Source organism: Sporothrix schenckii, assembly GCF_000961545.1.
Source record: "Sporothrix schenckii 1099-18 chromosome Unknown Cont49, whole genome shotgun sequence".
Classification (NCBI taxonomy): Eukaryota; Fungi; Ascomycota; class Sordariomycetes; order Ophiostomatales; family Ophiostomataceae; genus Sporothrix; species Sporothrix schenckii.
The window spans coordinates 3,785,096-3,811,071 of record NW_015971150.1 but is presented as its reverse complement, the minus strand read 5'-3'; the positions used below and the strand labels follow the sequence as shown (position 1 = coordinate 3,811,071).

Here is a 25,976-nt window from a genome sequence, read left to right as displayed (position 1 = left end):
AAACAAGCAATGGATGAAACACGAAACAACAACCGCAGAGACGCAGAGACGCAAACAAAAGCCGAAAGGACGGAAAAGACGACACGAGACGAAACAGGGACGAGCATTTTAATGGGTCTACATGTATGTGCACATGTGTGCGCTGGGCTTGGTCAGGGATAGAAAAATGCACAGGGTCTGTTTTTTTGCGGCTTTGTTTGCTTTTTGTTCTTCTTCGCTCGTTTTATCAAGAAACAAAGACGCAACATCAGCAATGGAAGCCACCATCTCAATTCTGTCACACCTTTGCCCATTTGTTTGCTCGTTTTCTCATGTTTCTCGCGGTTGTTTCGCACGCCTTACCTTTACTTACCTCCTCCACTCCCCATATCTTGCATTTTGTACCTTTTATTTGTTTTTGCTTTTTGTATGTTCGTCTTGAGGTCCGGCTGTGGCGTTTGATCATTCTTCTTTCCATCTCTCTGCTTTCAAGTCTTGTGTTATTACCATACACTTTTGACCACATATATAGAGAAAAACATGATGAAACAAAAGTCGCATAAGCACACATCGGACTGCTCGTTCTTAGTCCGCCTGGACTTTGAACCAGAACATTTAGCGTCATGTGCAAACCTGCCGAAAGAGGAGAACCTGTCATCGGGTTGCTGTCGGACGGCAGACGGAAGTATCGGCACAATGGTGCTTTCTTTTTTTCTTCTTTTTTTCTCCTGTTTATTCATGTATTACGAACGCGTCACCTCACTTTCTTGCATCCTCCTCGCCCCTATTTTGTTTACTTGGCACTTCCGTAAATAGTTTGCCGCCTTGCTATGGTTGCTATCCTGGTTCGTCCGATGGTCGTGTCGCTTGAATTCCTGTTTTCACGACACCATTTACAACTTACTACCAGCCCCCCCTCCTTATATTTTGATCGCATTGCAAAGTCAATAAATTTGTGCCCCGGCGACTCGCCTCGGATTGTCGCCATTGTGACTGGTTTGTGGATGAGATACGCTGTTCATATGGGTTCTGAGTGGAACTGTCGATGGCTGGGTGATCTTGTGCTGTAAGCGAGTCTATCGATTCAAAGAACATATGGACACAGACCACCTCATTTTACCATTACGCCATTTCTAGAAAGCTGCTGGGGTGTATGTTGACGAACGTTGCACCTCAATGCTACCAACATACTGCCATCATAATTTATCGATTGCTGAAGATGCCGTCGCACCATGGCCTCTCACCTGTCGTCAAGTCGTGATAGATTGGGGGCCAAGGTCGCGTGTGAGCGCCAAGTCCGGTCTTACAACTCGGCTAGGTGGTGTTCTATTTCTATACGTCTCTATGTATAATGCAAGCGGGATGTCGCCGCCTCGCTGTTGCGGTTCCTCTAATCTCAATTTGATTTTCACTTTCGGTCTTACGAGGGTTGGGGTAGAGAGGGACTATATACAATGGAATAGACACCTTGGCAATGGTGTAAGTAGGACGTCTCCCTGCATTTTCTTCTGTTAGTATTAAACGCGATATTAAGTAAACCAGAGAAACAAATAAACAGAAAGCCGACTTGGGATGAGCTATTGATGAAGGAGCGAATGAATACTGCGCGGAAAGAGGTATGCTACCAGGAACAGGAGAATTGTATGCCTTTGTTGCGTAGCATCACACACACTGAGACGACTGCAACGTGGGATGGGAGCTGTGTGTGCTTGTTTGTTTCCGTTTGGTTTATGGTCCGTCTATTCTCATCTTGGCAAGTCTAGGTTTCTTTCCTCCTATTCTTTTCTTCAACTATCCTCCCTTGGCACATATTTCGCCTACTGTGGCCGTTCGTCGCTTGCCTCTGTGGCCAAGAAGGGGAGGTTATGGCGTGTTTTTTTCTCCGTTCATTTTACTTTTTAGATGTGTAATATCTGGTGTCTAGCAATCAGTTGCCTCGCAGCTGCATCGTCAATTGTCGTGCTGTGCTTGATTGAATCGTCGTCATCATGGAACATTTTTGTGCCGGATTTCCGTCTCATACTACACTTTGATTCAGATTGCTCTCCATTGCCTTTTATTTTGTTTTAAATTTTGTAAGTTTCCTGGTCCTGCACATTGACGTTTAGGTCGAAACTTCGTTTTGTACCGTCAATAATATCTTTGGCAACGTTTTTCTTGGCATTTTTAAGCTTCTGTTGGTCTTCATTCTATTTTAAGAGTTCTTTCAATCACGTCCTTCATCTTGTGTGCTTTCAAGCTTCTGAAGATGTAGAGACTTAGATAAGATCAACACAGGGGCAACAAAAGAAGCACCAGAAACTGGCCAACGCAAACAAAACCGCATTGTCAAGAGACGGAGCCCCGAGCGATCATTACGGGCGTTGCAACAGAGCCGCTGGTAATGTATGAGTTTGAGCAAATAGTCGTATGAATGCAGTGTGGGTGATGCGGAGGTGGGCCACGTAAGAAGCACCTCTGAAGCATTTAGCCAGACTTCACCCAGCGTTCCACCGTCTGTCCAACCGCGTCACCGGACCCAACCCTATGACAGCACCCCGTCTTTGCTGTTTTCAGATATTCGGCGCCGAAATGGCGTAATAGCAGGGGCCACAAATCAAGTTCGCCGGGACGGTAATATACAGCAAGCAAGCGCGAGAGCCTCCACTGTATGTGGTGCATTACACACCTGACCCAACGTCCACGAACATTCTGCCGCATCGACAAAGACTGGTAGAGAGAAAGGCGGCTGCGACTACACTTTGCACGATAGTAGGCGTGCGTGGCCTCGACGAGTCCTTGATATAGCAGCTTTGGGAATGAGAGCACGCGAATGGGGGAGCGACGGCAGTATGGGTGTGGATTCGGCAGCAACAAGCTGGGCAGGGCTGCACGCAACGTGAATTATACCGTCAAAAAGGCGGTAATATATGCAGACCGAATGTGGGTGTTACGATGCGATGTTGTCGCCCCTTTTTGGTCGGACGGAAACGCCAAGTCTATTTTCTCCGCCACTGGGAAGGTGCGCACAACGCGGACCTGCGGTTTCCTTTTTCGGCAATTCAACAACACAACCCGCCATTAAGCCTCCAAGGAAGGAGCAGCACATCACGACACATCTTTCCTCAAGCGCCCGCACCCATCGACACGTGATGCGGACAAAAACATATTCGTAGCCTTTCCTCCTTTTGCTTCTCGTAGCTGTTCTCTTCTTTTACACCCAATTCCATCGACGTGAAAGCACGCCGTACGCCATCCACGCCGCTGACTGACCTTCCCATAGTCGGTCTGTCGTCATCGCTCTCAGTGCTCCTGGTATCGGGGAAGCCTCATATTGTTTTCTGCCGCCCTGCTTTATTCCGCTGTCGATTTAAATAGCAGCGGCAACGGCTAATCTATCCACCACAAACCACCTACGGAGGACGGAGAGTTAAGACATATGGCTCTGTACGCGCGCGGGGGGGAGGGGGTTGGCTTCGTGCAGACCACCTTCGTCAACCTTACACCATCCCAACAGCGTAAGTGGTTATATTGAGAAAGCAGCAAAGCAACGACGCGACTCTCCGTACCGAGAGATGTTCATGCGGACGTGTGATGCACCGAGTCCGTTTATTGCACTTTGGACAACACCACAGCACAGACAGAGTCCACGACGCCCTATGCATTTGTTGCTTGTTGTGGAGTACAGAATAGGAGAAAGAGGCCCACACATATTTTGGATCTACGGCGGCATACATTGCGTGCGGGTTGCCGTCACCGAACCCTGCCCATCCTCTTTATGATCTCCTGGTGAATGAGAATAGAGGGATGACGAAGACAAGCGCCTTACGAAGACGTCTTATTGCCTTTGCTTTTCGCTAACAGACCTTCACCCAGGTTCATCATCCTCCGTCTTGTCGATAGATTGCCAATTAAGAGCGGTGATCGCTGCGTTTCGCTATTCCGTGCACATCGTAAGCTCATCAACAATGGCTGACGTCGCCCACTGTATAACCGACATGGGTCCGTGGCGGTGTTCCCTTGAAGAGCACGGGCGGCGGCAAGACAAGCAAACGAACAGAGGCGTCTATGCCTCCAGAAAGAGTGAGAATGCATGGAGAAAAGGGTGCACAGAAAACAGGTCAAGTCAGTTCACCTTCTGCGAGTATAAAGGCCTCGTTCATCCTCATCCTTCGGCCAGGTCAGAACTTGAAGGAAGCCACTCTTCTTCAGAGACACACTCATCTCCATTATCTAGTCGACTCTTCCCCTCATCTTGCATTATACTCCTTTATATCTTGAAAATCAAACATCAAGATGCTGTCCAAGACCTTCCTTACTGCGCTCCTTCTGGCGCCCGGTGTTCTCAGTGCCGTCCTGCCCAACGTCAATGTAAGTAACGTACAATATACTCTCCCTGAGGGTTGACGACCCCGGATAGCAGAGCGAATAGTTAACGACAATACAGGCTGGTGCCGACCTTGCTACCCGCTACGCTTCAGCCCCGACCGTTGATGCTACGGACGCAGATGAGTTCCGTAAGCACCACGGCAAGAAGCATCACCACAAGGGTCATAAGGGTTTTGCTCCCCGTGATACAGAGGAGGTCGATGCTCAGGACGAGGACCTCCGCAAGAAGCACCACGGAAAGAAGCAGCACCACAAGGGCCACAAGCATCACGAGCATGGTCCTCGTGATGTCGAGGATGCCGACGAAGCGGAGGACGCAGAGTTCCTGAAGAAGCACCATGGCAAGAAGCACCACCACAAGGGTCACAAGGGATTTGCTCCCCGTGACGTTGAGGAGACTGAGGCGACCGATGAGACCGACGCTACGGATGCTGATGCCAAGCACCGGCACCACAAGCATCACAAGGGCCACAGGGAGCACGAGCACGGTCCCCGCGACGTCGAGGAAACCGATGAGGCCGATGAGGACTTACGCAAGAAGCACCACGGCAAGAAGCACCACCACAAAGGCCACAAGCACTTCTAAGCTTGTTGTAGCAGATGTTCAAAATTAAGGCTGGGAAACTAAAATTTACAGATGAGACAATGGGGCGGGCTTTGGTGTTATTTGCATGACTACCGTGGTTTGGCCGCCCCTTTCCCTATTCTCCCTGATTCCCATCGTTTTATTTACAAGAGTAAAAGACAAACCGACATTCTTCGTCGTGTATCTACTTTTACCATTCATCATTTCTGGGGGTCACTTCACTTCGACGCTATCCATATTCCAACATACAATTATTTGATTTATCTTCCACATTGTGCACTTGTTTTCCAAAAGGAGACGAGAACATGAATCTACTTGCTATATCACAATAGTTGAGTCAATTTTCGGTCATCATTGAAAAGGGTTGCCGGAGTTCGTTTATTCAGCCGAAAAATACGTACTTTTTTGCGTGACATTGTATGCATTTGTGATTCGCTGCGTAATGCAAAAATAAATATGCTTTCCTCAAGCCCTGCAGTTCACTCCCACCTTCCAACTCGAACATCTCCAGCTTTTACCGTTCCCAGGTAGCAAGTGGTATCATTTCATTACCCAACGATATAAAGAAACCAAAACGAAGCTAAAAGAAAGGAAAAAAACAAAGATGATAAGTGGTCAAAGGTATGACAACCAAAGTATCGCGCAAGCTATGCTCCGTGCCTTTATATATACATATAAAGGATGACAAGTAAAGAACCCAGCCGTATTTGTAATGCAACTCCAAAAATGAAACGTATGTTTAAACAAAAACACCAAAAAAAGGAGACCAAAGACGCATATCAAGATGTTAGGCGCAGGGAAAATAATCAATTGCAAAACGATTTCGTGTACTCATGACATAAGAAGAGACGGTGTCGGCGTTGTCGGCGTCGTCGGCGGCTGGCCTACATCACCGAGCACTCGCGTTCGGGCAAGCCCTTGTTCTTGGCCTTTTCTTTGTCCTTGCCCTTGTCCTTTTTGCCGCTGCCGCTGTTGCTGTTGCTGTTGCCATCCGCTGCGGTGGCGTTGTCGACGAGGTCGGGGGCGCTACCGTCTGCCGGAGCTTGGCTGTCCTTGTCCTTGCGGCGGAAATGAGGATGGTGATGGTGGTGGTGGAGGTGGTGATGGTGGCGACCCGCGTCGTCTTGGCCATCCGGCAAGCCACTGTCGGCCGACGGTACCGTCTCAAGGGGCTGGCCAGCGATTGTGTTTGGTGGAACGGCAGTCGCAGACGCCGCCGGGGCAGTATGCACAGTGGTGAGAGTGGTATTGGAGCCGAGCGCGTTCGGAGTAAGAGGAATAGTAGTTGTTGAGGCATCAATGCCGTCCTCGGATAGACGGAGGGGCTCCTTGCTGCTCCGGACAAGACCGCCGAGGCGTGACATTGTGAGACTCATACGACCCTCGCCAGCCTGGCTGGGAGGCCGACTGCGGTTGGTCTTGCCCGTCAAGCGGGCAGCGGCTCGGGAGAGCCGCTGTGCCGTGGACGGTTCATCGGACGGGTTGATAACCGGCGAGCGGCCGCCTTCCGGTGTAATGACGGGCGTCCCGCCAAGGGAACTCGTAAAGCCGAGACTACCGCGGCGCGAGGCGCTTTCGGCTGCTCTTCTCTGGGAGTTGGCAATCAACGAAGAGGAGCCGACAGACTCATCGTCAAGGCTGAACCGTGGAGGACGGTCCATCTCGGAGGAGAAGCGGATACTGGGACCAGTAGTCGTGGAACCGCCCAACGTAGCCGAGTCAAAATAGCTGCTACCATTTGCGTCCAGGCGATCGGCCATGAGCGGCGTGACTGCAACATTCGTGGTTGAGGCGTCGTACGAGGGCGGCTCGTTTGTCTCGTTGATGGTCGTTGTCGACGAGTTCACGTCCATTATGGGAACAATTTGGTAAAAGAGAAGATACGGCATCTCCTCTTTCAACGCGGCCTTGATGTCGTCGACAGCGGACACGCGGCGTTCGACGTCAAGGTCGTCAAACTTGACCCATTGCTGCTCTTCGTAATCTGGAGGCGGATCAAAGTCGTGGCGGCGGTTGTCGGTGAGGAGCTTGGGGTTGACGCGGGCAAACGAAATGTAGTGGCCGCTATGCAGAGATACACCCCGGTGGCAAACAACGGACTGCAGAACAAGCTTGTAGCCATTGCTCAGCGCATTTCCATCCGGTTGCTGGCCATCCTCGCCCATCATAAAGTAGGGTAGACGGAGGCTATCGGGGATGTCGATGTACGTATTGTGCCGCAGAAACTGGCCGTGTTCGTTCATCAAGTAGCGCTTGAGGCAGATGCCCACAACGGGCCGCTTATTGAACTGGCGCATAACCTCGACGTCACTTTGGGGCTCGCTGTTTGATGTCGAGTGCCAAGCTGCGGTGTTGTTAGTTGTCAGAGTCGGGGGAAATACTTTTATAAAGGGGGGGTTCTACAAACGGAACATACGGATTAGGCGGAAGAACTGCCAAGCAGGAATAGTAACGGCTTTCATAATGGTAGATCCTTGCTTCTTAAACTGCTGCAGCAAGGTTGAAGCTTCCTGTGGCTCCGACGGCTTGCCGTCTTCGATAACGATACGCTGAATGATGCTTGCTGACCGCTGCCGAGGACCTGAAAGAGCAGATGGGCGGCGTCCGGCGGCAGATGATGATTCGGCAGGGTTTTCGGAAGCATCTGTATTAGGTTCCGCCATGGTCCACCGGCGGACCACGGGCGCAGGATCTCGGTCAAACGCCTCGTTCGTCGGGTCTCCCTTGGGGGACATGGTAATCGGGGAGGCAGTGACAGCACCCGCAGGAGCGAGCGCCAGCCCGCTGGTTTCAAGTCTGGCAGTAGTGGCAGTAGCATTTTCCGTAGTTTCTGCGGTCGTCGTGGCCGTGACAACACCGGTGGTCGTTGTATCGGCTGTAGAAAAGGACCCGTGAGTGCTCTTCGAGCCCTCAGAGCTGGTAATTTCGTTGGCGGTGCCGGCCTCGTCGTTTGCCTCGACGACCCCAACAGCCTCGACGGTCTCGACGGTTCCAACAGGCCCGTTGGCCTTTGCCGGGGCATCGGCGGAGGTATCGGCGGGGGATTCTTGAGGTACAAGGCGGATGGTCTCGCTAGGTTCCAGGGTGGCCTTTTCGGCTCCTTTCTTGTCCTCTGCTCTGTCGCGGAGCACGTCGACTCTCGTGTTGAAGTAGTCCTCGAGGCAGTCCTCCAGCTGGACGCCCTTGTTTTCAGGGTCGGGCGGCACGGCCAAATTAAGGAGACGCTCGTAGACAACTTTGTGGTCGTCGGCGTCGCGCTCGCCCTGGTGGAACAGGTCGACCTGCAGCGTCAAGAGGGGCAACTGCAGCGTCTCTGTGATGAATGCAAACGCCTCCGACGTGTCTTGTTGCTCGAGTATGCTGGCGTCTTGCCAGCCACAGCTGGCTAGGGCGTTTTGAATCGTTTCAGTCTGCAGTCATTAGTCGTACGTCCCATCGATACTCTGTACATATGCTGCTTTCGTAGTCCCCTCTTATCTACGCACCATATCTATCCGGATGAGTTTCCCCGTGCGCAGCATGTTGACCCAGAGGCGGAGGAGGGCGGCCAAGTTCCGCTGGTTTTCGTTGAGCTCTTCGTTTTTCAGCATGCAGTCAAAGGCCTCGAGCTTGGCGTACATGGCGAACAGCAGCGCATCGAGGTAGCAGGTGACAAATTCGCGGTTCTCGGCACCGACCATCTCGACATTGGGATTGTAGGGTACCAGGGTGCCAGAGAACGCCTGCTGCTGGAGCTGGATGAGCTCGATGGCCTTGTCGACATCGCCTTCGGAGTATTTCGAGAGCAGCGCAAAGCGGATGTGGTCTTTGTTGATGTTGTGGAAGCCCAGTTCATCACAACGGTTGGCAATGATTTCGACCTGGACAGTAGCGAGAGACGTCGTGTTAGTAACGAGCACCGGGGTTTCAGACAAGGTGAGAGCATCACAAGCGAGCGCACATTTGCATCCAGTCGTTCTTTTTCCTGCTCTTCTTTCGCGGCCTGTTTCGCAGCGTCGCTCTTGAAATAGGAGAACAGGACGTCTGTGGACAGCGGTCGGTTCTAATCACGAAGAAGGGTGTCAGTTCTATTCTTTGTCGCTCAACAGATGACGATCAGCCTCTTCACGATGTCCTACTTTGTGGTTGCCTGGTTCCGAAGACTTGCTGCGGCGGTGTGTGCCGTTCTTGTCGCGAAGACTCTTGAACTTCTTAAGGGAAGAGGACTTCATGACGGCGGTGAAGGCAAGGAGTGGGACAAAGGGCTCGAGGAGTTCAATCAGAGCGTTGATTTGACGTGGATGACAACGAACGCCGGGACGTGGAAAGGCCCCGAAATCTCGTTGGGGAAGCCGTCGTGGATGCGTGGAAGAGGCGACGATCGGAGGGGTAGTAAAGTCGCAACAGGTCGTATGCGATATGCTAGATAATGCGATGACGCAGCAAATGCAAATTGCCCCAAAAAAAAAGGAAACAAATAAACAAGGAAACAAAAGGCTGAAGTAATAAAGCAAAAGGATATCTAGGAATCGGATGCAGCGCGTTGAAGGCGCATTATGGGGAGGAAAGGAAAAGTAGAGGCGACAAGGCAGCGGCCATTCGAGCAGCCCACCGAAGCTAAGAATAGAGACAAGCGGGCTGAATCGAGGACGCGGGAGGCAAACTGGATAAAGTTTGCGGTCGAGTCGCAGAGGGCGTGGCCCGGGTTTGAAGATGAGAGATGATACAGACAAGAAAAATAAAAAAACAGGGCGGAGGAAGAAAAGACGTGGAAGGTGAGGTGTGAAAGGCAGGTGACGCGAACGGAGGGGGAGGAAGGAGCTCGATGGTGGAAGCTCCTGTATTTCTTCTTTCGTGCAGTGGCTGTCCCTTGTTCGGTCTTTCCTATTTGCTCCAAGGCGTTCTTGCTGTCGCCGCGGGCCTTGAGATAGCGACGGCGGGGCGGATTCTTGGCGGGCGGTGAATCCTTTAGGGAAAGAGCGAGGGGCGCAAGTGGCAAAGACAGGCAGGAGGGACTGAGCTTAGAGGTTGTGGGCCTGGAACATGGCCAGGAGAGTATCGAGGAGAGTAGCGACGATGCTGGTGCGACGGCGTATTAGTTACCGTCGTACGAAAGACGTCGTCAGCCTTTCGTGAGCTAGGATGGTCATGAAATGCCCCTGCTGTGGCAACTCAGTGACGAAATATGACGCCAAGACGAGAGGGATTGAAGGCGTACCGTTTCTCAGTGAGGCAGGCGCATTCTGGGAAGGCACGACGAAGCTACAGCACGAAAAGGCAACAGCGAAACAAAAAGGCAGCAGAAAATAATTCGCAGGCAAACGACATTTTGTAAAGTGCACGAGACCCTCGTGCTTGGAACTCTTTTTTTTTTCTTTTCTTACGCGCTTTGGTCGTATGTCACCTTTTATTTCTGCTTCTAGAAAACCACAGATGAAGGCCAAAAAAAGTCTTGCTGCAGCGGCGAGGCCGACAAGGACAGATTGGGCGGATGCGAATCATCGCGGGCAGTAGCGAAGGGCGAACGGGCGGCTCAGGCACCCCGAACGGGCAGCACCGACTGTCCAGCGCTGTGGAGGGACTGCTGCGTGTCGAACGACGTAATTGGACCTTCCATCTTACACATCCTTCCGACGGTGGCAGGTGCGAAAGGGAAACTAACAGGAACAAATGCGTTGGCGCAGCCTTGGCGATGTCAAGGGCACACAGCTGGACAAATGGACAAATGGACAAATGGACAAATGGACAAATGGTAGGGCCGCATGAGATCAGGATGGGTGGGAACAAAAAATACATGACGAAGAAATACGCGTCTGACATCCACCAGCGGACTCGTCCTAAACAATCCTGCGCAATGTTTCCTTGTTGTTTTTGGTATTTTCCCCAGCAGCCTTCGCCTGCAAGGCAGCGCCATTTGATAACCATCCTGCTTCTGCGGGCCGATCAGCCCTATGGAGCCATCGCACAAACCCTGGATGCAAAATATCCCATCACTTCACAACTGGAGGCAAAGGCATATGGCGTACGACATACGGTACATGCAAAGTGCATTCTGATATCGTCTCCACCATTTGATTTATGCCGTTCACAGACACCTTCTCGATTTGGCAACCGTCAGTTGCGCGCTGTACTCCAGCCTTCTAAAACAGGAAATGACAATGAATAGGGATGGTTGTCCGGTATCGCTGCTAATACGGAAGGTGCCGTACAGGCCCGCCCCTATCACAGTCGCAGCTGCTTGTTAAGCAGTGAGAAAACACCATTTGTCGCGGCGCAATAGGGCAATGGTTTCATTGTGCCTTCTTTTTCTGAAGAAAGCCCTTTTTTAAAGTTCGTCATACAATGATGTGGCCGCAATGAAAAGTTGGAGACTGACGTCGTACGTTGTTCAGACAGTACTGCGTTACTCGTCTTAACCTACTCTTCATCTCCAACCAGTTCGTCGTTGCATCCCATTCTCGCTTATCGTGCTTGGTTGTCCAAAAATGTATTCAAACTCGCTAAACTAAGGAAATGTTCCTCTTCTTCGGACCTCTCGTACAGCATCTGCTTTCGTCATTCATGCTTTTATGTATGTTTCCGTTTCGTGTCTTTTTCTGCGTCCGTCCATCAACACGCCCTCCTCAGTGACCAACACCGCCGGCTAGCCAATCAAATTGGCCAGGGTCACCAGGCGCAGGGAACATGCCGCCTGCGAAGCCGTTTGGCTGTTGTTGTTGTTGCTGCAATGGCTGTTGCCGTTGTTGCTGCCGCTGTTGCTGCCGCCGGTTGCGCTCGTCCTCCTCTTGCTGCTCGCGCGCCCGCTGCGCGGCCTGCTGCCGCTGCTGGCGGTAGTACAGCAAGAACAGAATGGCCATAATCAGGCCCACAATGACAAACGGCTCGAGGAAGCTGAGCTCGTCCAGCTCGTCAAAGCCGTCGTCCAGCCCGTCGCCGTCCACGGTCATGTACCCGTCGTCGTCGTACAGGTCGTCGTACAGGTCCTCGTCGCCGTCCGCATACCGCCCGCTGTTCACAAACGTGTCCACCCACTGCCGGAACGACCACGACCGCGCCGGCGCCGGCTCGTCCTGGATCGAGTTGATGGACCCGTGCGTCAGCGTGTTCCACGCGCTCCGGATCCTCAGCTTGAGCAGACTCAGCGTCACGGGCAGGTACGCCTCCTCGTTGGTGGCGAGCGCAATGTCGTAGTACCGCTTGGCCAGGTGGAAGTCCTGGTCGAGCCCGACGCCGTTCTCGTGCATCCACCCCAGGTTGTACAGCGCCTGCGCGCTCTGGTGGTACTCGGACGCCCCCGTGTAGCACTGCACCGCCTTGTCAATGTTCTTGTCCGTGCCAATGCCGTTGAGGTAGTAGTCGCCCATCTTGACGAGCGAGTCCACATTGCTCTGCCGCGACGACCGCGTAAAGTGGATCAGGCCCAGGGCCGGGTTGTCCAGCAGCCCTTGCTTGCCACTCAGCGACGACGTGGACGACGACGAAGACGAAGACGACCACGACCACGACCACGGCCACGCCAGCCACGAGGGCAGGCGCAGGCTCGACTGCTGCGGGTCCAGCATGTAGCCAATGTTGTTCTGCGCCTTTTCGTAGCCCTGCTCGGCAGCGACCAGGTACTCCAGGAGCGCCAGCTCGTAGTCGCCCGACTCGTACGCCTGGTTCGCCTCGGTCCACGACGACACCAGGGGGTCTGCCTTTTCCGCCACGCCCTTGTAGTACGTCAGCGCGGGCGCGCACGCCTTGTCGCGGCCCACGCCGTGGTGGATCATCTCGGCCAGGTAGTAGTAGGCCTCAATGTTGGCATAGCGCGCGGCCAGCTCAAAGTAGTCGTTGGCCACGCGCAGGTCGTCGGGCTGGCCCTGGTCCAGGTGCAGCACGCCCATCTCCACCTGGGCCGGCGCGTAGTCCTGCTCGGCCGCCGCGCGGAACAGCTCCGTCGCCTTGGCAATGTTCTTGGGGTTGCCGCCGTAGCCGTGCAGCAGCATGAGGCCCATGTAGTACTGCGACTGCGCGTCGCCCTGGGCAATGCCCAGCTCGAACCAGCTGCGCGCGCGCTCGTAGTTGGGCTCCTCGAGCCCGTCGCCGCGCATGTTGATGCGGCCCAGGTACCCCGCGGCCTTGCCGGCCGTCTTGTCCAGGCCGACCTTGGGGCTCTCCACGGTGCGGCCGTCCTTTTTCCAGAACTTGCTCGCCACCATGAGGAAATACTTGCGCGCCATGGTCATGTCGCGGTCGAGCCCGCGCTGGCCCTCGTAGTAGATGCGGCCCACATTGAGCGCCGCCTTGAAGTCGCCCTTTTGCGCCATGAGGTCGAGGTACTCGATGATGTCCTCAATCGACGCATAGGCATCCGAGTGCGGCTGTGCGCGCAGCGCGTTGATGCCAGAACTGACAGCGCTCGCGCCCTCGCCGTAGACGCCGCCCACCTCGTCGGCAATCCGGTACGGCTGCTGCACCCAGCCCATGCCGCCCGGCGGGCCCGAGCGGTACCAGGCAATGGCCTTGTCGGCGACACGCTTGTAGTACTTGACGGCCTCGTCGCAGCTACGGGGCGTGCCGACGCCGACGTGATGGCGCGAGGCGACCGTCATCTCGGCGCGGGTGTGGCCGCGCAGGGCGGCAAATGTGTAGTAGAGCAGGGCGCGGGCCTGGTCGGGCTCCACGGCGCCGCCGATGCCAGTGGAGTACATGAGGCCGACCATGTACATGGCGGAGCTGTTACCGTGGCTGTCGGCGAGGTGGAGGTAGTAGTCGAAGGCGGCGGGGAAGTTGCGCGGGTGTGTGTAGTTGCCAAAGTAGTTCATCTGGGCGAGAAGGTAGAGGGCGTCGGGGTTGTTGTAGCGCGCCGACGACTCCTCGAGCAGGCCGACGGCTTCGCCCAGCGGTGCAGGGAGTGCCTTGCTAGCGGACGCCGACTGGTGGTGTTGTGACGACGACTGCTGGGACTGTTGTGGCGGTGGACCCCGCATCGAGAAGCTCGGGGCGGCTTTCAAGACGAAACGCAGTGCAGTCGCGAACATGCCCGTCTGTCGTCGCTGTTTGTGGTATGGTTGGCTGGGGATGGAGGAGAGTTTCGCAAGCGCGGCGTCGACGAGGTCGGCTCCGGGTAACCGTTCCCGGGCATTCTGACTCGAGTAGATCACATCGTCGGTGGTCACAGGATCGACACAGTTGACCGCAACGCCCTGCAGCAGCACTGGAGGTTGGGTTTGTCAGTATGGGCGTGGGAGAGGGGATATGCATATGGCAGACGTGGCACATACGGAGCGTCCAGAGGAGGGACTGCCGCATGCTGAGAGGCTAGCAAGCCAGCAGGGTAGCGAGTAAGGGTTGTTTCAGCGGGGTAAAGGCAGATGTTCTTGAGGCATGAAACGGCACAGTAAAGAAACAAGAGAAACGAGTCGTCAAATCATTGCTTCCGTCGACGAGGAGGACAACGAAGACGTGCGCGGACGGTGCGCCACGGAGTCGTGTGGCATAAGAGAATGCAGGCAGAGGAGACCAAGCGACACTTAAAGTAAGAATGAAATCCTTGGGTGCAGTGTTGGACAAGACTTGGGTCGGGGTAGCTGGTAAGTTTGTTGGTGAGATTGTGGGAGTTGTGAGATTTGCGAGTGTTGTGAGATTTGTGAGATTCGTCGTGGCCGTTGGGTCGTGCGATCACCAACCAGGAGCCAGGGACATACAGGAGAGCAGGTGCGATGGGCGGCGGACGGACTGCAAGGCAGGAAGGCGCAACGCAACTGGTGCAAGCTGGCAAGATGGAAGCCGCGCTAGTTCGTTCAAGCTCCAGTGGCTCCTTCTCCAGGGCGTACCTCTCCTTGTTCTGCGTTGCCCCTGCCGGCTGGCGTTAATACCGTCCGACCGGTAATATTGGAGAGCCAGTAGCATTGCAGACAGGTGAAGACGACCCGCTTTTATTTGACAGCGACCAGTCGGCTTAGTCATTTTGACGAACGGTTGTCTATGAGAAGCTTTTCACGATAGGCCGACCGATGGAGTTTTGACACGATATTCATGACACTTGGGGGTACATTCACATTTTTAACGGCCGAATGAGCACTTTGTTTTCTATTTCTATTTATTAATTGTTGTCTCACATCGTCTTTTGACCGTCTTCCTCTCCGCGCCGTCTACACCCATCACAATGTATCATCTTGCTGTTGCCGACGAGTACCAGTTTCCGGGATCGACGCCCCCGTACGTGCTCGATCTGATCCCGCTGGCGTCCGGGTTGGCATCGATCTCGACCGACGGAAAGCTCTCTCTCTTTGATCCTGCGCGGATCGGCGCCGGGCCCAAGCGGTCGTTCGCCACGTCCCATGGCAACCTCACAACGGCAAGGGCCTTTGACACGGCAGGATGTGTGTTGGCGACGGCGGGCGGGAACGGCACAGTGGCACTGTGGGATCTGCGGGACGCTGCACAAGGACCACAAGCGAGCGCCAAAGTCGGTGAGTCGTTGGCGAGTCGAACGCACTGCAGGCGCAAGACTCGAGACAAGCTAACCAATAGGCTCTGCCGATGCAAACGTCATGTCGCTGGCGTGCGACTTGTCGACACAGTCCGTGGCCGTGGGAACCGAATTGGTCGACTACCAAGCGTCGATTGTCATGTGGTGAGCCGCAGTTCGTATGGCATTGTGACAATGTGTTTTTCCCCTTGCTCCATGCTCACACTCGACACGCAACAACCAGGGACATCCGTGCTGGACCGACACCCAAAGTACGGTACACCGATGTGCACAGCGACGACGTCACAGAGCTCAACTTCCACCCGACCAACGGACACATTCTGCTGTCGGGCTCGACGGACGGACTTGTGAATGTCTGCGACACGCGCATTGCCGACGAGGATGAGGTGGTGATCCAGGCCTTCAACCACGGCGCGTCGATCCACCACGCGGGCTTTTTGAACGACACCGAGGTGTATGCGCTGTCGCACGACGAGAAGCTGGCGCTGTACGACTTGGCCGAGGCACGCGAAGCAGGCTCTGCGACGCGCGATTTTGGCGATGTGCGGCAGATCCTAGACTGCCAGTATGTGGCCAATGTTCTGCCCAAGTCTGGGGGCCAGGCAGGCGCCGTCATCGGTGCAGGATCGCAGGAGTACGTCCAACCCCCCTCTCCCTCCCTCTCCCTTTCGTTCTTCGTCACCTGTCACGCCGCCCCTAACATGTCAGCTTGGAAATGTTCCAGTTGGTGCACCTCACAAAAGGCGACGGCTGGGCCTTTGCGCTCGACTCCGTTGTCGGTCTGCCGGTCGCGCACGGCACCGAGATTGTGCGTGGTTTCTGCGTGTTTGACGAGCAGCAGGCAGTCTACACGTGCGGCGAAGACGGCAAAGTGCGCGCGTGGCGACCGTCTGCGTAATGACGACGAAAAAAAAAGAGGAAGCAAAGGACCAACAAAAAAAGAAGGGTATCGTTTTGCTTCAGCTGTCGAGCTGTCTGTTTTCTTGCATATATATCCCGTCCAAGCCAATGGAATCCGTAAACACCGTAAACCATGCACATCCCGCTATGCTCCTCACGCGTATGTGTCGCTCTTGCCCTTGACTTTGAGGTCCAGTAGCCGCTCGTGGTAGTCGCCGTCGCGCCGTGCGCGCTTCAGCAGCTTGACCTCGTCGTCTTCCAGACGGCGGCCCGCGGCCGTCTCGAGCTCCCGTCGGCTGATCTTTTCGCGTGCCTTTTCCTCCTTTGACGCCTTGATGCGCGGCTTGAAGCGGGCCTGCATGCGGATACGCACGCCTGTGTAGATGCCGGCCTCAGCCGCGTCGCCGCGCACGTCCGACACGGCGTCGGCTTTGGCGGCTTTGGCGGCACCCGCTGTGCCCTTGTGCGGCTGCACCGACAAAAAGGTGTCGCGGAGCGTCTTGATTTGGAAGACGTCGGGCTCTTGTGCTGCCTCTGTTTCTTTGTTTTGGGTCGCCGACGCTGCTGCTGCGTCGACCAGCACAAACGACTCGAGCGGCGACACCGCAATCGATGTCGCCGAAAACAGCCCGTACTTGTCGCACCCCAGGTACTTGCCGTGGTGGCCCTTGAACAGGAAATGCTCGGTGCCCACCACGCGGCTCGCCACCCAGACCTGTCTCACGTCGTGCGGCTCGGCGCTCGCCGGGTTGCCGTCCACAATGTTCTCAATCGCCATGGCAAACACCTTGCCGTTGGCGTCGCACGCGAGCGCCGCCGGCTTGGTGTCGCCCGTGCCTGGCAGCACAATCAGCACCGGCCCCGAGACGTCTCCTAGGGCTTCGGCCGAGACCCATGTGTCGTCGTCGGCCACAGTCTCGTCGCCGCCGGCCACCTGCACTGCTGTCCGCTTGCGTGCCGCGTCGTCGGGCTCGCGGTCGCGGTCGCGGTCGCGGTGCTTGCGCTTCTTGACCTTTTTGTCGCCCTTGAATGTTAGTGGCTTCACCATGGTGACGGCATATGATGGGGTGAAGTGTGATAAAGTGTGGTGAGGATTGGGTTGACGCTGTGTCTATTTAAAGTGGAAAAGGCAGCAACGGTCTGCCTCCTGCGGAAGGCGCTAGCCAATCAAAGCTGTATAAACTAACTTCACTGCAATGGGACCATGTGAAAACTCTCCAGCCTCGTTGGTATATATTATGCCTTCATTCCCATTACTCTTGACATGCAATGCCACAGTTTCTTGAAGCTCTTAATGTTTTAATAACACTTTTTTCCCACCAAATTTTGAGATATCTCTGGTGGTGCTGGGAAAGCCACCCTCGCTCGATTGATTACATAATATTAAGTCCCCTGGCAGCTAGCGGGATTCGTGGGAAATCCTCACTAAATGCACTGTAGCAAATGGGACGGCTTCTCTCACCTCACCTCTCTCAAACCATGGCAGTCTTATGAGCTGCTCTCACACTCCATTCACCCTCAACAGTTACTATGACCTTCTGGTATACCTTAATACGGCCGGGTCCTGGCCGTGTGTTCTCCATAGGGGCCATCCGCCGGGCTTTTGGTCCTACTTCTCGTTCCTCCTCATTGCACTCACAACCTTTCTTCGCATCGCCATCCACCTCCTGCTTCTCCTCTCCATTTCGCTCCCATACTCCCTCTTCTATTCTCCTCCGCTTCACAAGGACGACTCTCGCTAGAAAAAATGCGCTCCCAACACCGCGCTGTGCCTCGTCCACAGTAAAGCCGGGTGCAAGGCGATGTATGTACACTTTCGTGACCTTCCACCCGTGTCCCGCGAACATGCGACTAATTCGTGTCCAGTCCCCGAGCGGCTTCTCATCTACCATGCCGGTACGGGCCGCACAACGTTCTTGGCCTGCCTCAAGGTCACCACCCTCTTCGGCCTGGCCTTTTTCACCTTCCTTGTCGCTCCCGCTTACATCGCCGCCGGCAAGCCACTGTGGCAGATCCTCGGCGTCACCATCTGCGGCCTCGTTCCCTTTGCCGTTGTCTTGTACACCTCCTCGCCCTTTGTCGTCTTTATCCACCTGCGTCTCCCGGCGTACGCCCGCCACCCGGACCGCGAGCTGTTGCACCGCTTTGTCCGCAATGTCCCTGCCGCTACCCAGCTCGACATCACCACCATGAACCTTGTGGGCCGTCCTCGTCTCGCCACTGTGGCTGTCAGCGATCTGGTGCCGGCACACGAGCGGCTGCGGATCGTCAACTTTGTGGACACCCGGGCATCATCCGAAGCGGCGGCGGCGGGCATTGGCAGCCGTTCTCCCATGGCATCATCCCGGCCCCTTCCCTCCAACTCCGGCCAAGCAGCGACCACCGCCGCCGCCGCCGCCCCTAAACGGCCGTCCCAGTTCATCTCCACCTCCTCCAAGTTTCCCTTTGTCCATCTAGCGCCGACCACACGCTTCGGGGCCCCAGCTGGCGGCAACAGTCGCGGCGTGCAGTACAGCTGGGCCTGGGACGATTTGTTGGCTCTCATTGAACGGCGCGCTCGTCAGCCGCAGAGCAAGGCTCCTTAGTCTGTACCAAAAATCGACCCAAATGGTTATAGTGTGACAAAGAGATTCATATCAAAATAAACTGTGTTTAATGTAGAAAATTTCATTGATGATAATGGCGCGTCTTTGCTTTGACTCGCACAGCTTTTGCTTATATTTTCGCTGTAAAGCACCAGAAAAAAAAAAAAAAAAAAAAAAAAAAAAACCCCATTCCCAACGAATCAAATGGCGTAATGGTAGCTCCAAAGAGGTATATAGGTATCCAAAAAGAAGTGAGAAGGAAACATCAAGACGGGATCCAAATACTAATACATAAAATATATATGCACCCAATGCAAGGTCCCCAAGAAAAAAAAAACACTCCCCAAAGATAGCACACATTCTGCCATGGGAAACAATAGCTGTGTCCATAGAACACCCAAAAAATAATATGCATTTTGTGTACATGTCCGATTCAAATGTTCCAAAAACGAGATGCAGTATACAGAATCATCGTAGACACAAGACGTTGTCGAGGGAAAAAAAAAGGCAAACCCAAGAAAAAACAGATGGGGATATGGGAACGAAACGAAGCAAAAGAAACGACGCAGAGTAACGAGTCAATACGTAAACGGAGTGACGGTGAAAAACGGAAGGGGCTTGGGGGGGGAAAGAGTATCGTTTTGTCGTTAACATTCTGGATTGCATGAAGAATAAACATTCAGCGTACCAAAAAAATCGTAAAGAAGGGGTGGTCAGAAATAAACAAAGGAAAGTATCGTTCGAAACAGAATGGTCACGTTAGGTTCCTATACACGGGTTGGCTACCCGGGAGGTGCGGGACGTAGTAGTAAAACGTGACAGAAGACAGAATGAGGAGGAACTTTGCGGACCAGACTGAATCGTTGCATCGAAAATCCTAAACCGTATTAGCCCCGTCGTCTTTGGCCCGCCATATGGTGGGTGTGGCTGTTAAGAGTCGTAGTCCCAGCTGCGTTTGAGGCCGCCCTCGTACACGCTGGCGACGGACTCCTGCCACATCGCTGGCGTAACAAATGTGTGTTGGGCGGGGATCGGCGCTGTCGGGTAGGCGGCGGAAACGGTGTTGGGATTCATGGTGAGACCGGCCTGCGCCGCTTGGATGTCCTGGAGGGTGGGGACTTCGGCGGAACCTGAAGACGAAGGGGCACTTAGAGCACTGGTCTGCGAAGTAGCGGAATTGTTTTGGGTAGCTTGGGGCGTACCGAAAGTCGTGTTCCATTGGCTGTAGAGAAGTTATTTGTCAGTAGACGGACCCAGAAATAAAGTTGCAAAAGAAATAGAAAAAAAAAAACTTACTCAAAGATCCTTGCTGGATTCCAGCCCGGCGCGCTCGCCAGGTTGAGGCTGTTATCCAGTCCGTGGGGTTCCTGGGATTCTGTGACAGCAGAAATCATTCCAAGCGAAGCACCCGCCAGAGGCGAGCCACCTAGAGACTTAATATCGGACGCGCCAACCGAAACAGGCGGCGAGATCGGATGTCCAACAAATCCAGTCGGCTGGTGACTTTGTGACAGAGCCGAGGCGAGCTGTTGTTGTTGCTGCTGTTGTTGCTGCTGCTGGTGCTGCTGGATGATCTGATCCACCGATTGTTGTCGCAGGGTGTCAGGCCGGAAACTCGCCGCTGTCGGGGTCGTCACAGCACTGGCTCCGGTCGGTTGCTGAGGGGGGCTGGGATGACTCGAAGACGGCGACGGGCTGCCGTACGGGAACGTTGGCTTCAGCACAAACGGCTTTCGGACATCAGCCGAGAATGCTTCGCGCATCGCGTCAATCTGTCGCTGCATATCTGCCATGGGCCACGAGCTCATGCACTTCTCAAGAACCCGCATATGTCTCGTAAAGTACTCGCGGGCATCGGTATTGAAGTCAGGGTCAGGTGATGTGAGTGCGACCTGAATAGTTAGCTATTTGCCTTGTCTGAAGGCGGCAAATCTAGACAGGTATATCAAGGATTGCGGACGTAAACCTCGCACTGTAACACGAGAACAAAGGAGAACTTACCAGATGGACCAAAATGCAGGTCAAAACCGAATAGATTGTGAAGTTGATACCACGTTGCATATTCTGGAGTCCGTTCAAGCCAAACGATTGTAGAATCGATTCTTCCAACCGGCAAAGAAGTTTGGCCGACGAGTAGCACACCATCATGTGCTGCTTCCACCTGCCGTCGGGCGATGACGGGGGGAGGGCCTGGAGCTGTGGCCGGTGTAACAGGAGGATACTGAGGTAGTAATATGAATGCATGTTGCCGATAAAGGATGACGGGATCCATGGTGGCGTCCCGTCGGCAGGGAATGTGATGGCCAGATCGGGCGGCAACTCGTTGGGCCAAGCATGAAGAAGAGGATTCATCCGCGTGAACTCGGGATCCGCTCCCCAATCCTTGTTTCGCTTGATGCGGGCGTAGATACGGTTCATGCGGGAGACGTTACAGATGATGCGCGTCATGTACACAAAGTTTCGCGACACTTGCATGTCCGTGTCATCAACGCCGGGCGTCGGGGGTGGTTCCCGCACGTCGACCGAATCCTCGGTTACCGACAAATCCGTACGGCCCTGAGGGGAGCCGATCATGACCTCACAAACGAAAATTGTTTGCCAAATGCGCGTCTTCATCAGGCATTCCGCAGGGCTGGAACCACACGACTGTCCGGCTTTGTGGTCGGCATAGTGTTCATCGAGTCCGAGATCCTTTGCCATTTGCACACATTGAACGATGGCCATCCATGACCGGTAGTAGTACCCGCGCTTTGGGGCCGCTTCGCGTGCTTTCAGCATGACCAAAAGCGCCTGCAGCGTGCTAAGACGGGGCACGTCCATGAAGGAGTCCGCATGCCGTGTCGCAAGCGCGAGCCACTGCTGTCCCTGCGCCGGGTCGTCCGCCAGGCGGCCACCTATTGCCAACAGAGCTTCGATCAACAATGGTGAGATGGCCTCCCGGTTGGTCCGCCACTGCTGGTAGAAGATGTTCTTGTCGAGAACCGGAACGTACGGGTGCACATTGGTAAAGTAGAGATCAAAGTACTGTAGAATCGTGTCGTCGTCGGGCATGAGCTCAGGGGGGATGCGAATTTTAAGCCCCGGCCCTGACACTAGCGGGGGCAGGGAGCTCTTGTAGTCGTCGTCATCGTCACCCACCACGGGCGTCTCCTCGCTGCCAAGCTTGCTTGCAAGCAAGCGGTTGTTCAAGTAGGGCGCTGAACCAGCCTCGTTCATCCGGAGGTTGCCGAGCAGATCTGCCAGGTCCCCGCCGGCATAGCTCGCCTGGTCATCGTTTGTCACGTATGCCGAATCGGAGGGCGATTGTGCGTGCGAGCCATGCTGAAGCGGAGGCGTTGGAAACACATCTTGCTGGCTGGTATATGTAGTCGTGTCTACGAGACCAAGAGACGGAGGTCCTGTCGTATATTGAAGCCCGGCGGTCGGACCTGGATACGGGACCTGTCCGTACACACCCAAATTTGGTGTGCTCCCGTTTGGCGTGGAAAAGTTGATCGTCGGCGCTCCGTAGATGCCTTGGGGCGGTTTAGTGTCATCGGAAAAGCCCACGGGATCAAGCTGCTGGTGATGGAAATCCAATGGTGCGTTGTACAGCTGTGGAGGTTGTTGAAGTTGTTGTTGTTGCTGCTGTTGCTGCTGCTGTTGCTGAGGTGGCAATATTTGCTGCCGTTGCGGCTGCCGCTGCGGTTGTAGACCTGAAGGCTGTTGCTGGTTTTGTTGTGGCTGCTGCATCTGCACTGGTTGCTGCTGAAGTGGCTGCGGCTGGTCTTCGTAGCCTTGGCCGTCGGTCGCACCGTCGTATCCTGTCGGGCGTACACATTGCAACTTCAACCGGATGCACGACGAACATGGCCAAGTGTTTGTTGTAGCAGCATCGCATTTGATCTTTCTTTTTCGGCAGCCCTCGCAAGCTCGCATCACTGCCAATGCCGGGACGGCGTGGTTAGCAGTGTCTGTTCGGCTCATCCTCGATCGTATGTTTGCCTTACCTTTCAGTCGTTTATGGCGGTTGTGTTCGTCAACAAAGACATAGTCTATAAGAAACGAAGAGTTGTTAGAAAATGTGAAACTTTTGCGCCCCAGGAGCCTCATCTCATCTGCCCCTCGCGCACGAATTGCTCGCGCGCAGACAGAGACAGCGACGCGCGTCCTCTTGCACACGCTGCGATAGTCGTTGCGTTCTTCCCAGCTGTGTTTCGCAGGCCGACTCACTTTTTTGTTGAGTTTCTGGTGGTGGTTGCTGATAGGCAGGGGGCCCGAAGGAAAACGAGTTCATCTGCGAGCTTTGCGGCAGGATGCGCCGCTCCGAGGGGTCGCCGTTCGCCATGTTTGCGTGTGGCCGTGGTGCGCGGCGTCGTGGTCGGGTGGTGGGATGTGAATACACGGAGAACTGCCCTCGTTCCGTTGAGGTTCTGTCTCTGTTGCTGTTCGGGGAGATCAAGCGCCGGGCGTCACGCAATGCGCCTGCGGGCCTGCACAGAATCCGTGTCTCTTATTGAGATCTACATCCACAGGTAGATAATCGAGAGCGCGATGGCTGAGCCGCCTTGGTGTTGAGGTAAAAGTGAACGCACTTTAGGTCGTAAAATCAATATGCGAGGCCGAAGAAGTAAAAACGAACATGAAACAAGAAACGAAAAAGGAATGTGGAAGGCAAAAAATGGTCAAAAAGACAGGAGAGAAAGAAATGTAGCGTCGATACTGACATAGAGCACAATAGGCACGTCCGCTTGTAATTGGTGTTGCGCTTCGACGGCGAAATAATATGCAGTAGAGAGTTGGGCAGGAGGGGGGGTCCCAAGACGATCTGCTAGTGCAGGAGGGATGAGGCGAGCGAGGGGGCGAGGGGGGTCTGGTCACTGGCTGGGTCGTGGTCTGTTGCTCTCTTATTATCTAGCTTAATGCTCCCCTTGGCTACTGTGTAGATGCAGGTCACAGAGAGAGAGGGTCGCATTACACCGCGGTTCTGCAAAGAATTAGTTAGAATAGCGGGAACAAGGCGGTAGGAATCAGCGCAGTCGATGTGCAGCGGGTGCTGCAGGAGTAATGTGAAAGGGGCTGTAGCGGGAGTTCAGGCAGTTTTGAGATGGCGTACGGGGTAGTCGGATGGGGATGACGAAGAGAGGAGGGGAAGGGGGCGTGTATCTTAAACTCGAGCGGCATAGAAAGATTTGTGACCCAGGTGAGGAGACTAAGAGCAATTGCGTAGGAGGGAGTGGATTGGCGGCGTAGAGTTGCGACAGCCAAGGTTAGCGCCAAGCGAGCGACAGAAAACTGCCGACAAAAGCAGCAAAAAAGCAGAAAAAGCAAACATGGCCCATAGCCATGGGACAAGCAAGGGAGCAACTAGGAGGATGCACCGTATTTCGTACAGAGACAGAAAAATAGAGGAGCAGGGCACGATCGAGAGGTAGGCACAAAATTATTCACATCACAATGCAGATGTCCCGACATACCTGAAGGAAGTTTTGTGAAGAAAGGCGCTTGCAGATATATAACAAAGGCAAAGGGACTGAGGATCGCCAGCCGTTGGTGAGCAATGTAATACTTCGTAGGGTATCAAATGTGTCTTGAGTCTACGCAACCAGTGCGCAACCACAACTGTCGATCAGTCCCGGCGATTATTGGAGCACTCACGAAGAGCTGGCCAATGCTGTTGAGGACGGCCAGTTTAATACTCTTGTTGGACCTGAAAATCAGGTTGGGAAACACAAAAAGGAGTGTTGCACTGAGGGAAATTCCTGTATGCACGACGTCTCGTGAGTTGGCATATTTTGCACTGGACATAGACAAAGAAAAGAACCGAGGCAGCAAATTGAAATTGAACCAAAAAAAAAACAGCCAGAAAACAGAAAATAACAGAAAAAAGAAATAAGGGTAGCACAAAGGGGTGAGCATGAAAGGATGAAAACAAAAAGTAGCAAATTGTCTTGGTGTGTGCAGGGCCGTCCCGTTGACGAAAGCCTGGACAGGGGTGTGGGAAAGAAGTCCACTCAGCATTGCAATGCCTTTCTCCTCGCCCTTGTTGTGGTTCTCGCATAAAATAAGCTCCTATTGGAGTTTAGGTGCCGTTTCTGTGCGCCTGTGAATGGGCAAACAGGCAAGATGCACGAAAGCAAACAAGCAAAAGAAAGAAAGCCAAAGAGCTCTGTGTGTGTGGGTGGATGTGATTGCATATAAGTCTGTGTGTTCTTGCAGACGTACAAATAGGCGTGGCCAAAAGATGTTGGATTGGGGACGCAGGACCTGGGCTGCATATATGAGCCGGGGTGAGGTCGAACAAAGGACAGCGTGGATTGGTGGATGTAGTCGAGTCAACTATCACACGCACGCGATCTGGATGCGAGGCTTAGGTGGAGCCTTGCGCTCTGCTCAAGCTTGAAGCGGACCACAGTGATGTTCGATACGGAGGTAGGAGGTCGATGGAGATTGCCCGAATAAGGGCTGTCGTTTCACTGCAGACAAATGCGTCATACGGGAACGAGGCCAACTACGACAGCGATGTCGTCCGAGAGAGGTTGAGCCCGTGTCCCGGGATGTGGGAAGCGGTGGGGATTTGTGTGGAGGGGAGTGTGGATAACAGGGACAGGACGAAAGAAGAGATGAAGCAAAATAGGGGGGTCTGGAAAATGAAAACAAAGGTGAGATTGAGATATGCTGCTTCGTCTACTCTTTCCTGAATGGGAGCTTCGCAATCGACCATAAGATGGAAGGAGCAATGAAAGAGCAGGAAGGAGCTCAGGTAGACGCGGGGAAGGATGTGTTTGGGAAGCTGCAATGGAGTTGCAGGGGTGGTGGGGGTTGTCAGATACGTTTTTTGTGCCTGTGGAAGGCGCGCCCGAGCTAACGGTACCTTTGGAGTAAACATGACGAAATCAAGTAAAATGGCAAGTGCCCCCATGGGCCTTGTAAGTATTAACACTCCGTCAGCCGCTTAAAAGTATCGTTACTGGCAAGATGACGCGACAAGGCTACCAGCAGCGGTGAACGCTTTTGCTAGAGCGACTCGGCCATTAAACATTAAACCCAAGAGCTCGCGTAACGACTGCTGACTCGTGGCATGCAGCGGCCGTCGCCTGTGACGAAATTGCAAGAGGACTCTCAC

The 25,976-nt window shown here is 54.1% G+C and overlaps 9 protein-coding genes across 9 annotated transcripts; 4 read left to right on the top strand and 5 right to left on the bottom strand.

Annotated features, from left to right (window-relative positions):
• Window positions 1–722: 722 nt before the first annotated feature.
• On the bottom strand, window positions 723–967 carry SPSK_05755 (uncharacterized protein; the record flags this gene model as incomplete). Its single annotated transcript, XM_016732491.1, has 2 exons — window positions 723–854; window positions 884–967. The coding sequence occupies 2 exons, from the start codon at window positions 965–967 to the stop codon at window positions 723–725; spliced, it is 216 nt and encodes a 71-aa protein (XP_016583750.1).
• A 3,287-nt stretch (window positions 968–4,254) lies between these two features.
• SPSK_05572 (uncharacterized protein) lies at window positions 4,255–4,933 on the top strand (the record flags this gene model as incomplete). The annotated part of the gene is made up of 2 exons (XM_016732315.1): window positions 4,255–4,329; window positions 4,406–4,933. The coding sequence occupies 2 exons, from the start codon at window positions 4,255–4,257 to the stop codon at window positions 4,931–4,933; spliced, it is 603 nt and encodes a 200-aa protein (XP_016583749.1).
• An 884-nt stretch (window positions 4,934–5,817) lies between these two features.
• Window positions 5,818–9,144, bottom strand: SPSK_04877 (uncharacterized protein; the record flags this gene model as incomplete). The annotated part of the gene is made up of 4 exons (XM_016731638.1): window positions 5,818–7,277; window positions 7,350–8,343; window positions 8,419–8,975; window positions 9,027–9,144. The coding sequence occupies 4 exons, from the start codon at window positions 9,142–9,144 to the stop codon at window positions 5,818–5,820; spliced, it is 3,129 nt and encodes a 1,042-aa protein (XP_016583748.1).
• Window positions 9,145–11,535: 2,391 nt separating this feature from the next.
• Window positions 11,536–14,203, bottom strand: SPSK_04948 (SEL1 protein; the record flags this gene model as incomplete). The annotated part of the gene is made up of 2 exons (XM_016731707.1): window positions 11,536–14,108; window positions 14,176–14,203. The coding sequence occupies 2 exons, from the start codon at window positions 14,201–14,203 to the stop codon at window positions 11,536–11,538; spliced, it is 2,601 nt and encodes an 866-aa protein (XP_016583747.1).
• Window positions 14,204–14,435: 232 nt separating this feature from the next.
• On the top strand, window positions 14,436–14,766 carry SPSK_05708 (uncharacterized protein; the record flags this gene model as incomplete). The annotated part of the gene is made up of 2 exons (XM_016732448.1): window positions 14,436–14,484; window positions 14,546–14,766. 2 exons carry the CDS (start codon window positions 14,436–14,438, stop codon window positions 14,764–14,766), a joined length of 270 nt encoding a protein of 89 aa, XP_016583746.1.
• A 293-nt stretch (window positions 14,767–15,059) lies between these two features.
• On the top strand, window positions 15,060–16,284 carry SPSK_05347 (WD domain protein; the record flags this gene model as incomplete). Its single annotated transcript, XM_016732096.1, has 4 exons — window positions 15,060–15,366; window positions 15,428–15,530; window positions 15,610–16,020; window positions 16,095–16,284. The coding sequence occupies 4 exons, from the start codon at window positions 15,060–15,062 to the stop codon at window positions 16,282–16,284; spliced, it is 1,011 nt and encodes a 336-aa protein (XP_016583745.1).
• Window positions 16,285–16,440: 156 nt separating this feature from the next.
• Window positions 16,441–17,334, bottom strand: SPSK_05484 (protein FRG1; the record flags this gene model as incomplete). The annotated part of the gene is made up of 1 exon (XM_016732229.1): window positions 16,441–17,334. The coding sequence occupies one exon, from the start codon at window positions 17,332–17,334 to the stop codon at window positions 16,441–16,443; it is 894 nt and encodes a 297-aa protein (XP_016583744.1).
• A 482-nt stretch (window positions 17,335–17,816) lies between these two features.
• On the top strand, window positions 17,817–18,871 carry SPSK_05408 (uncharacterized protein; the record flags this gene model as incomplete). The annotated part of the gene is made up of 2 exons (XM_016732156.1): window positions 17,817–18,090; window positions 18,153–18,871. 2 exons carry the CDS (start codon window positions 17,817–17,819, stop codon window positions 18,869–18,871), a joined length of 993 nt encoding a protein of 330 aa, XP_016583743.1.
• Window positions 18,872–19,801: 930 nt separating this feature from the next.
• Window positions 19,802–23,198, bottom strand: SPSK_04867 (uncharacterized protein; the record flags this gene model as incomplete). The annotated part of the gene is made up of 4 exons (XM_016731629.1): window positions 19,802–20,093; window positions 20,168–20,763; window positions 20,873–22,905; window positions 23,084–23,198. The coding sequence occupies 4 exons, from the start codon at window positions 23,196–23,198 to the stop codon at window positions 19,802–19,804; spliced, it is 3,036 nt and encodes a 1,011-aa protein (XP_016583742.1).
• Between the last annotated feature and the right edge of the window lie 2,778 nt (window positions 23,199–25,976).